This window comes from Cibotium barometz, chromosome 19 (assembly GCF_041138505.1).
Source record: "Cibotium barometz isolate CiBa-2024 chromosome 19, ASM4113850v1, whole genome shotgun sequence".
Lineage (NCBI taxonomy): Eukaryota > Viridiplantae > Streptophyta > Polypodiopsida > Cyatheales > Cibotiaceae > Cibotium > Cibotium barometz.
The window spans coordinates 32,014,993-32,027,373 of NC_141064.1; the positions used below are offsets into that span (position 1 = coordinate 32,014,993).

The window sequence follows — 12,381 nt, forward strand, 5'->3', positions numbered from 1 at the left end:
TTCTTTTCCTTAGCAACCCTAACTGCATCATCAAAAGACTTGGGATTCTTCAACTCAACCCTGACTCTCAAATGGGGTAACAGACCATCAATAAACAAGCTCTTCTTCAAAAACATTGGAGGAACTTCCTGCTTTAATGTCATACACCACTTACTCCACAAACATGTAAATACCTGCACAAAATCATCCAGTGATTGCTTACGAACCTGCTTCAAGATGCTCAACTCCTGCCAAAGTACACTAGGATCCTCCACTTGCTGAAAATGCTCCAAAAGGCCTTCCTTCAACCTGTCTAAGGTCAAGACACCAGCATCCTGTGCTTCAAAACCTTTAACCCAGCTTCCGGCATCTCCCTTCAAGAAAATCTTTATCAGCTTCAGAACCTGCTCTTCATCTATCACATGGTTGCTAATGCATGCCAACTCCATCTGCTCCAAAAAGTCACACACATCTTCACCCTTCCTGCCATGAAACTCCGGATAGGACCACATCATGACAACCTGTACCAATCCCTGAGCTCTCCTCAGTAAAACACACGCCCTTCTAGGCAAAGAATAACGCCAGAGTTATCCTCAGTCAAACAATGCCAGAGCAACTCCTCAGTAAAACAATGCCAGAGCAACTCCTCAGTGGGGGCACCAGAAGGAATGTGAGGTGAAAAAAAGAAAGAAAACCCTGCCTCTACAGCTCTTCCACCTCGCAAACTTAGAATACACACACACCAACGGGGGCACCACCAGCTTCTCTAGCTGGAAAGAAAATCACTCTCTCACTCTACACCACTCTCCCACACTAGACAGACAACACAATCCAAAACCTATATTTTAGTAAAAATCTTCATCTTTACAGAGTTGGACATCTAAAATGTCCTCTGAACCGTCCTCATCCAAAACCCATTCACAATCTGACCATTCCCCCTCCTCTATATAGATTACTACAGACCAATAACTAGAGCAACTATTGGAGAACACAATTTCAAAGGGTGTAGGATCCTCAAAATAAATCTCATCGATATCGGGACCTAATTCTAAGATTAAATACATGATGGTAAAGAACACTCCAACAATATATATGTATATACCCGATGGTCACCTTAGCCTGTATAGCTTTCCCTTTGTTTGCTCCAATCACTAGCCCTGTTCCTTCACAAAAAACTGGCCACTGTCTTGGTTGCTATCTGACCTTCCAGTCGGCCACCTTCGCATCTCACCAGGTTCTGCAGCTCTTTGCCTGCACCCACGGCTCTTGATTCTTTTGTCCAGAGGCGGCTATATCACTCACTCACTGCAGTAGTAGAATCACCAGGACGACTCTCACCTCAGCCCTACCACGCTAGCTCCCACACGGCCCACTTCTTGCAGTAGCTCTGGAAAGCGACCCTTCATCCACCAGGCGGCGCCTTCTCTTACACGACAACCACCTAATAAAAGCACCTCACCTGTGCCTCATAGTAGCCTCTGCGCCGTCTTCTGAAGAAGCCTCTCCCTGCCTGTCTCTGCAAATTCCCCACAGCAAGGGCCACCTCACAACTGGTCCACAGCCTTCTATTCGGTGACCCCCTCACTCTTCACTCGCACAAGGCGGTCCTCCTGGAATCACCAACCCACTGTCCTTTTTGAAACAAGGCGACTACTACCTTATCTTCGCCAGCCTCTGCACTCTTCACCTCTTCTCGTCGGCCTTTTTTTTTTTTTTTTGCTTCTCTGCAGCGTTCCAGCAAACCCCTCCTTGTCTACATGATGGCGGCCACACTCTGCCTCTGCACTTTCGCTTGACTCTCCCTTACAGCTGCGCCAGAGAGCCTCCCTTTGCTTTATCTTGCAGCTGCGCCAGACCTCGCCCATAGGCGGCCTGTCCCACCGGCTCCCACACGTCAGCCCACACTTCTCTCTTCTACGTTGCGCCTGCTAGCTCCTCGACCAAGGCTTCCATGCCAACCTTGCTTTACACACGTTGTCTGCCCGTCAACCTTTGACGCCAGCACTTGTCGGCTTTCACCAGCGGCTCTTCACAAGGGAGGCCCCCTTTCTCTTCACGACGGCCCTGTCTCCTAGCTGCAGCTCACCATCCCCTCTGCACCTGCAAAACAGCTGCGCACGCCCAAGAGAACCCCTCCACTGCACACGCTCCCGGCTGCACACACACCAGAGCCTCCAGCTCTTCACACGGCGGTCTCCCTTTAACCAGTCGCCTCCACTTCTCTGCGCTCCCCGCCCTTTTCACCGTCTTGCAGCTGCGCCATCCTTCTGGAATTTCTACGCTGGCAGCCACAAAAATCCCCACGTGGCCTTTGCACTTATGGCCACGTTTTTATATTATTATTCATTTTCTTTTATTTCTTCTAATGCCTAAGAGATGGCCACCTCCTTTTGATTTTCACACTATGTCCAAGCAAACTTGGCCCATTACCTCTAAATGCCCATGCTTTCCACACACCTTCTTTAAATGCAACTCTCCAGTGCCCACTCCATACACTTTCATACTGCTTCCAATGCCACTTTATTTTGGACGCATGCACACTCAGACGGCCGAACAGCAGAAACCACCTCCATCTGACCTTACTCCGGGCAGGCCTGTAACAGGCTCAAAACCAAAACTGTCCACCCTATACACCTGGCAAGGCATTCCACGGCCAAGTTTTCATTGACACCATGCACACGTATGTACACAAGCCAAAAAGACCACTCAGAAAAACGCCTGACATACTTTGCCACCCCCCCATCTGCTAGAGCATTCATGCTCAGCAGCAAAAGACAAATCCAGTAGCTATCCACCAGGATCAAAAGGAAACTGCTTCAATCCATCATCCACCTTCATAACATTCTTCCAAAAAAGTGGCATCAAAGCACACCACACGTCAACCACATGTGCTCCAAAATCATTTTCATCCATCTCTTCATAAGCGTCCATTGTCTCTCTCCATACATCCTCATCCATAGGCGCTTGCTCTCGAGACAGACCTTGATATAGCATTTCTCCTACAATATACATTTTAGTTCTCAACACTTGCGGCATCACAACAGCTAACATCCAATTCAACAACATTTGAGAGGCCCAAGTCTCAACCTTTACATTTTCACACACAAGCATATCATCATTCTCCACCACCGGAGCATCCAAAGGTGCCTCAATGCTCTCCAAGACAGGCATCACAACATCATCCTCCAATTCAATCTTTTCAGCATCTTTTTCAACCATGGCCTTTGTCTTCAACATCTCAGCCACATGCATAGAAGCCTTTGATACACTCACAACCATGTCTGCATCCATACAGGGAATTCCAAGCTCGCAAGCTAATTGCTCCACAGTTTCATCAACCTTCAAACTCCCAGAACACCCACTCACTTGCTTAGCTTCCAATTCCCCCAAGCATACCAGGTCTTGGAGTACACCATCTAGGACAGCATCGAGCTTCGCATCATTATCGATCGAACTCTCATCTTCACGCTCTTCTAGCTGATAGCCTTCTACGGCATTGCCAATCCCCCAGGTGTCACTGCTGTCCAAAGACTCCTCTTCACATGAAGCATCCCATGACAAAACATCCACCTTTTCTATCATAGGTACTGGATCGTTATCCAATTGCCGAAGAAAATCAATGATAGCAAGGTCGTCCTCCCTGTTTTGAACATCCACATCACCAACATTCTCAATAACAATCTCACTAGCAATCTCTACCCCATCCTCCTCCCTGCTAGAGTTATCTTCAGGACTTTTTGTGTCCGGCTCATCTTCCCGTTCATCATCTGTAAATTCCAAAGTATCATCCAAGTCTTCACTTTCATGTACCTGCATACTATCACTCTCAACACTTGAAGGATCGTCAGCCAAGCTTTCCACATCGCTACCTTTCGTAGCCATGAAATCCATTACCAAAGGAGAGTCCCTTAACAACTCTTCACCTGCAAAAGACTCAGCCTGTGATCCTAAATCTTCATTCGGCTTCCCAACATGCATATCTTTCCTTTCAATAAACCTATCAACATGCGAAACCTGGACTACATCCACATCATGCCCCAAGCATACGTTCTCACTTGGCTTTTCAACTGGCTTCTCATCCACCTGCACATGCTTTAAAGACTTTGGAAAAAAATCAGAAGGCATATAAAACATCCCCCTTTGCACCTGTATCGGCCTTTGAGGTTCCTGTTTAATCCAACTTTGCATTGGACTCTTATCCACCTCAACCAAATTTACCTACATATCCCTTACAACAGACACAACACCTTCATACGGATAAATACCCATCTCCATCTGCTTCAAAACCTTGCCTTTCTTTTCCTTAGCAACCCTAACTGCATCATCAAAAGACTTGGGATTCTTCAACTCAACCCTGACTCTCAAATGGGGTAACAGACCATCAATAAACAAGCTCTTCTTCAAAAACATTGGAGGAACTTCCTGCTTTAATGTCATACACCACTTACTCCACAAACATGTAAATACCTGCACAAAATCATCCAGTGATTGCTTACGAACCTGCTTCAAGATGCTCAACTCCTGCCAAAGTACACTAGGATCCTCCACTTGCTGAAAATGCTCCAAAAGGCCTTCCTTCAACCTGTCTAAGGTCAAGACACCAGCATCCTGTGCTTCAAAACCTTTAACCCAGCTTCGGGCATCTCCCTTCAAGAAAATCTTTATCAGCTTCAGAACCTGCTCTTCATCTATCACATGGTTGCTAATGCATGCCAACTCCATCTGCTCCAAAAAGTCACACACATCTTCACCCTTCCTGCCATGAAACTCCGGATAGGACCACATCATGACAACCTGTACCAATCCCTGAGCTCTCCTCAGTAAAACACACGCCCTTCTAGGCAAAGAATAACGCCAGAGTTATCCTCAGTCAAACAATGACAGAGCAACTCCTCAGTAAAACAATGCCAGAGCAACTCCTCAGTGGGGGCACCAGAAGGACTGTGAGGTGAAAAAAAGAAAGAAAACCCTGCCTCTACAGCTCTTCCACCTCGCAAACTTAGAATACACACACACCAACGGGGGCACCACCAGCTTCTCTAGCTGGAAAGAAAATCACTCTCTCACTCTACACCACTCTCCCACACTAGACAGACAACACAATCCAAAACCTATATTTTAGTAAAAATCTTCATCTTTACAGAGTTGGACATCTAAAATGTCCTCTGAACCGTCCTCATCCAAAACCCATTCACAATCTGACCATTCCCCCTCCTCTATATAGATTACTACAGACCAATAACTAGAGCAACTATTGGAGAACACAATTTCAAAGGGTGTAGGATCCTCAAAATAAATCTCATCGATATCGGGACCTAATTCTAAGATTAAATACATGATGGTAAAGAACACTCCAACAATATATATATATATACCCGATGGTCACCTTAGCCTGTATAGCTTTCCCTTTGTTTGCTCCAATCACTAGCCCTGTTCCTTCACAAAAAACTGGCCACTGTCTTGGTTGCTATCTGACCTTCCAGTCGGCCACCTTCGCATCTCACCAGGTTCTGCAGCTCTTTGCCTGCACCCACGGCTCTTGATTCTTTTGTCCAGAGGCGGCTATATCACTCACTCACTGCAGTAGTAGAATCACCAGGACGACTCTCACCTCAGCCCTACCACGCTAGCTCCCACACGGCCCACTTCTTGCAGTAGCTCTGGAAAGCGACCCTTCATCCACCAGGCGGCGCCTTCTCTTACACGACAACCACCTAATAAAAGCACCTCACCTGTGCCTCATAGTAGCCTCTGCGCCGTCTTCTGAAGAAGCCTCTCCCTGCCTGTCTCTGCAAATTCCCCACAGCAAGGGCCACCTCACAACTGGTCCACAGCCTTCTATTCGGTGACCCCCTCACTCTTCACTCGCACAAGGCGGTCCTCCTGGAATCACCAACCCACTGTCCTTTTTGAAACAAGGCGACTACTACCTTATCTTCGCCAGCCTCTGCACTCTTCACCTCTTCTCGTCGACCTTTTTTTTTTTTTTTGCTTCTCTGCAGCGTTCCAGCAAACCCCTCCTTGTCTACATGATGGCGGCCACACTCTGCCTCTGCACTTTCGCTTGACTCTCCCTTACAGCTGCGCCAGAGAGCCTCCCTTTGCTTTATCTTGCAGCTGCGCCAGACCTCGCCCATAGGCGGCCTGTCCCACCGGCTCCCACACGTCAGCCCACACTTCTCTCTTCTACGTTGCGCCTGCTAGCTCCTCGACCAAGGCCTCCATGCCAACCTTGCTTTACACACGTTGTCTGCCCGTCAACCTTTGACGCCAGCACTTGTCGGCTTTCACCAGCGGCTCTTCACAAGGGAGGCCCCCTTTCTCTTCACGACGGCCCTGTCTCCTAGCTGCAGCTCACCATCCCCTCTGCACCTGCAACAGCTGCGCACGCCCAAGAGAACCCCTCCACTGCACTCGCTCCCGGCTGCACACACACCAGAGCCTCCAGCTCTTCACACGGCGGTCTCCCTTTAACCAGTCGCCTCCACTTCTCTGCGCTCCCCGCCCTTTTCACCGTCTTGCAGCTGCGCCATCCTTCTGGAATTTCTACGCTGGCAGCCACAAAAATCCCCACGTGGCCTTTGCACTTATGGCCACGTTTTTATATTATTATTCATTTTCTTTTATTTCTTCTAATGCCTAAGAGATGGCCACCTCCTTTTGATTTTCACACTATGTCCAAGCAAACTTGGCCCATTACCTCTAAATGCTCATGCTTTCCACACACCTTCTTTAAATGCAACTCTCCAGTGCCCACTCCATACACTTTCATACTGCTTCCAATGCCACTTTATTTTGGACGCATGCACACTCAGACGGCCGAACAGCAGAAACCACCTCCATCTGACCTTACTCCGGGCAGGCCTGTAACAGGCTCAAAACCAAAACTGTCCACCCTATACACCTGGCAAGGCATTCCACGGCCAAGTTTTCATTGACACCATGCACACGTATGCACCGAGCAGGAAGCTGTAAGCCATGCAATTCATCAGTAGCTTGCAAAAAATCCAAGTAGCAAAGAAAAGGATGTGTGGCAATAGCAAACAACAAGGAACTAAGCGGACAACCCTGGCGAACTGAACGTCCCAATTTCCAAGAATCCGATAGAGAAGAGCTCAAAATCAAAGAAGCATCACTGTCGTTATAGAGCCAATACACAATATTTTGCCACTTCGCACCGAAACCAAGATAACTCATAGTCATAGCTATATAGTCCCAATGCACAGCATCAAAAGCTTTCTCGATATCAACCTGCAAAATGAGTACATCCTGCTTAGTGTATTTGGCATATTCAATGGCAATATAAGCATTAGCCAAATTATCATTGATTTGCCTCCGAGGCACAAAACCATATTGCACAGGATGCAAACCATCATGTAAAAATCCTTTAATACGATTTGCCAACATCTTAGTCAGAAGCTTATAGATGACAGGCATAAGAGTAATGGGCCTCCAATCAGAAAAAGCTTCACAAAGATCCCGTTTAGGGAAAAGCTTAACCAATCCTTGTTTCCAAGAAGATGGTAGTACATCATTTGCCCAAGCTTCATTGATCATATACAGCAATGATTGTTCCAGCTGAGGCCAAAAAGCATGGAAAAATTCCACTATCAATCCATCCTATCCGGGAGATTTCCATCGACCCATTGAACGTAAAGCATCTTTAAGTTCAATATCAGTGAACGGAGATTCTAATTCCAAAGCATCCTGTGGAGAAATAATGGGCCGAACATGATGCAATAAAGCATAACGAGCATTAAGTATGTCAGGTGAAGTAGTTGGCGGTTTAGCAAAAAGAGCTGCAAAATGCTGACTAGCAATATACGAGAGCTCCGACAAAGAATGAGTCCATTGACCATCATATTTTTTCACCCTTCTGATGCATTCCTTTTGTAAACAAAACACACACACACACACTTGACTCAGCCACTAACAGCAAGAGTTGCACACTGATAGAGGTACAAACTCCCCCCTACTTCCCGGAGGGGCCGAAAGAGGGAGACCAAAAAGTGACTCCTTCCAAGTAAAATCTTCCCCACAACGTCAGGTACACCCCTCCGAAAGATGGTGCTCTTGGATGTCGATGGGTCCCCAACTGTAGCTCTATGGAGCTCTCCTCTAAGGGCGCCTCGCCTCTGAAAGCACAGAGGACCTCCCAAACCCTGAATGTTCCATGAGGCTATCCGCATATCAATCTCTGTGGGAGGTGGAACTATTGGAATTGCCCTCCACTCAAAGAGTCTTGGTTGTGGATTTCGACGAGGAATAGTCACAATCGGTCCTAGGGCGAAGGCACGCCAGGTGGGCACGGATATTGTCCTCCATGGGTCTCCACTCTGTCCAAGCATGAGAGTAGCATACTCTGAACTCCATCGATCACAATGAAGATATCTGTAGGAGGGGGGAAGGGGTACTGCAAGTGATATATGAAGGAACACAAAAAGTAGCACCTCCAGGTTGGAGGACACCACCTCCCTGTCCTAGTCTTTGAGGCCTGAGCCTCTCAGCTCCATCCGAGCAAGGGGCCAGAGATGGGTGAGTATGTCGGTGATGCGCAGATCATGAAGATGGTGCGAGATCTCTAATGCCTGTCCCTCGATGGCGGTAGCCATTGACTCCGAATCCCACTCCGACCATGGGGCTGCACTCAAGGGAAAGGAGAAGATCATCGCGCCACTCTCTCGCGTGGCTCGCTTGGAACGATGAAACACCACAAAGATCCATATGGGAACCACTATCTCCTCGAAATTATCATATCCTTCCATGGGAAGGCATGAGAAGAAACTATAATCCAAGATCCTGGAGGGGGCCACCTGAAGACGCTGGCGGGAGAGCCCTCACTAGGGAGGCAGCGATAATCAACTCTACCAGCTCTGAGAATCGATGAATCAAATAGCGGACGGAGCTTGCCGGCTGTCTCTGCTCCAACCCTCGGGCGCTGCCCGAGGGTTGCGGAAATGCTCAGGGAGGCGGAGGGAAGGGGGGGAGGGGGGAGGGGGTGGGGGAGGTGTGGGAGAAGGAGATGAAGGCCGTTGGAAGTGCTCTGCCAGATAGGGAGGGTGCAGAGAGGGCTCAGAGGGGCCAGTTGGCCGAGTCTCAGAATCTGAGGGGTAACGGCCGCGAGACCAGAGCGGCCGGATGTGGGACCCTCTTAAAGACTCGGGGCGGCCCATCGCTAACGGGTGGGAGCTGCAATAAATGCTCGAAACGGTTCTCTGACAGAACCAAATCCTCCTATACTCTGCCAGCCTGGCACGCACGATGACGCCACTTAGCTCTGGAGGTCAGCAAGCGACCCTAGCACGGGCCAACGGTCTGCCACTCTCTGGTAGTGTCCGCGGTCGGGTCCTGGTGCTCAGCTATTGTGGGGCCTACATATCTCCCTACCCCCTGATGATGATTTGGGCAAGGGCCCACGGGGCGGGGGGGGGGGGGGTGTTCATAGGCGATCTCCTGGATTATCACCAAGAGCAGTACTCCACTCTCTGCAAGTTGGGGTCTCCCCGGAGGGAGGGAAGGGATATGACGTGAGGCACAGTCTCCCGCAAAGCAATATAGATGTGAAGGGATGGAATCCTGGCCACCCATGCAAGGGACAAAGCGGCATTGCAGGGCGGGGGGGGGGGATTCATCACTCTCCCAATGGATCCACCAATCACCAGAAGAAGAGGAAGGTATTCCTTCCTGATGCCTGAGAAGCAAAATGTCACGTGAAAGCCTAAAACGCCAACCAATGGGTCGGATGCGTGGTCGAAGTCCTACTGCCACCTCACAAAGAAGGCTTGGGCCGTCTGCAGTGCAACGAGGCTCAGCGGCATGACTCGATCTGACGCCGCTGGCGAGTAAAACTCTACCTGGTAGTAGCCGCGCCCCAAAGGATGAATGTTTGTTATCTTTGCAGGCACTCCAATGAGGGTAGCCTGTAAAAGATCTCTGAGTTGTCCGCGCGCTGGACAGCTACCTACAATCAGGCAAACCAGAGTGGAAGCCTCTAGAGAGGCAGTTGTCATGGCGAGAAGCTGGAGGTCTACTTCTGAGAAGCATAAACAAGGGACGGCGGCGACCTCAGTCGGGGATGACGGAGCGGCTGCAATGGAGTTCCATGAGGGATCGAGACCATAAGTGGCTGCGACTTGCCAAGTGACAAAAAACCCTAGAACAAGAGAAAACTGCCTGGAGAAGCTGGGGAATGGAGAGGCAGAGCCGAAGAAGAAACAAGGGGGGGACTGGAGTGGCTGCGGAGGAGGGGAGCGCGCGCGCGGGGGGGGGGGTGGGGGGATGGCGAAACGGAGGTAGAAAGGGGGAGGGGGTGCAGGCAGAGGAGAGGGGAGGTAGCCGGGAGTCGGCACAAGAGAGAAGAAGAAAAAAAACAAGGGGGAGGGGGGGGGCTGAGTGAGCTCACGAAAGGGGGGGAAGAGGGAGGGCGGTGGGGGCGCAGACGGTCAAGGGAGGTGAGAGGGGGCCAGCGGGGGGGGGGGAGGGGGGGACGCAGGAGGCACACAAGTTCACAGGGGGGGTTGCTCCAGCTCAAGTGCACGAGATGCACCGCATACTCACATACATGTACTTACGCACGTATGCATATAATATTGTGTGCAGGTTACGTACATATGCATATAATATTGTGTGTAGGTTTACTTACGTACATACACATGTATGCATATGTGCATATATTCATGTATACACGTACAGATGTGTGCGTTTGTGCGCGTGTGTGCCTGCGTGCATGTGTGTGACTGACACAGTTGAGATGTTGCATCAAAAAGTCTTGCCATTTTGAAGCCTTCCAAGTACCTTGAAGATGTCACAGTATTCATGGTTACCATAGAGTCTTCCAACGCAGCCACAACATCATCAACGCTCCCCAGTACATACACATCTTTTATTTCCTTGTAAGCTTTTGTGATAAACTCAATGACTGTCCACTACAAAAATTTTGGCACACAAAAATTTCCACTTGTCAGACAGCTCCGTCTAAGAGAAGACAATATTTGCCAGAAGTGACTCCTCTTTCAATATTATGATTGAAATCATGTTTCTGGACTCCTAATTCTTCGTGGCATCATTTGAAGAAGCTTTTCACCTTATCTAGCACATTCTGTAAAAGCTCTTCTAATGCTGACTCTTGGGTTGCTTCATTTGATATTCCAGTTATCGCTCCTTTGTGCTCCATTACTTTGAGCTCCAAGAGCTTGCCTAATGTAAATGTTGCATTCCTTTCCAGCTAATAACAGAGAAACAGGTTTTATTTACGTTACACCATAGTGAATGGAATAATGAACAAAAGCACGAAATAATTTTAAATCTGAGAGAATCCACCGCTTCTCAACATAGAAAATTTCTTGGAAAATGATTGATGGGTCTGATACATGAAACCTCTTAGGCTGGCAAGTAATCTCTAAAAAAACTAGTTATCAGATTTTCACAATTTCTTGAAGAATTCCGTCCGTTGTTCGACTGTTTATTAACAAACACTACTAGTCAAGAGAGGTTTGCATCTGAATACAAGATAAAGGCCTTGAACAATTACTGGTCGAGCTGAAGCATGTTCCTCTCCCCCCTCTCCCCCTTTCCTCTCCTTCTCTAGTCCCCTCATCCACTGCCTTCCTTGTTTTCAACCCCCAACTTTCATTTTCTCTGGCTCGTATTTTCTTCCTTCCATTTCTTGTGCAAACCATTGCTCCCTCGAGTCGTTTGCTGCTGCCCAGGCGCTGTACAGCCACAAGCACACCTAGAAGCCACCTAGGCTAGTTTGTTGCCCATTCATGAGCAGTCACCCCCACCCTTGGCCAGCACCATGCCCAGCTCTCTGCCCGTGATTTTCTTTTTTCAGAAAAGAGACCTCTGTTTAACTGTGCCCATGACTTGTGCTTCCTAACTTCCCCCTTAAACTGCTTGCGCACCTCCATCCATACAAACTCGAGCATCTTGTGTGGAATTTGAGCATAACTCCTATGTAAAGGCAAGTGATCCTTGGCAGGAAACCACGTAAAATCTCTGCAGCAAAGTAATCTCTACAGCAAACATGGGCGGCCTTAACTGCAACGTCTCAAGGTCGGGATACTAGTGATATCAAGGCAACAGCGGTGCAGTATTAAGCTCTATGTGAGCTAAATCAAGAGTGGTCTGTGCGCTTAAGTACAGGCCGTCACCTTTGTTCTTTTCTTTTTTTGGTAATTCCTAAAGACTATAGGGCCTTGGTATTCACACTCTTCTTAGTGGGTATGGGGTTTTACAAAACATAGGAAATGTCCTAAGATTAGAGAGTGTATTTCTCTTCATGTGCATGAATCGTCTCAAAAGTTTAAACACTCTTTTTGTAAGTCCTATCACTATAAAGGACCCTTTGCCATTGTGTATGTCATGCCAAGTTCTTGTGAGTCAAGCAAAATTAAGCCTCAA

General features: G+C 48.4%; 1 protein-coding gene across 1 annotated transcript in view; it reads right to left on the reverse strand.

Annotated features, from left to right (window-relative positions):
* Positions 1–12,381, reverse strand: part of LOC147628464 (uncharacterized) — a 121,433-nt gene that overhangs the window by 27,023 nt on the left and 82,029 nt on the right. The window contains exons 9-10 of the mRNA XM_086813052.1: positions 11,063–11,203; positions 10,774–10,904 (exon numbers count right to left, since the gene is read on the reverse strand). Coding sequence (XP_086669178.1) covers positions 10,774–10,904; positions 11,063–11,203 — 272 coding nt within the window. The remainder of the gene's footprint in view (positions 1–10,773; positions 10,905–11,062; positions 11,204–12,381) is intronic.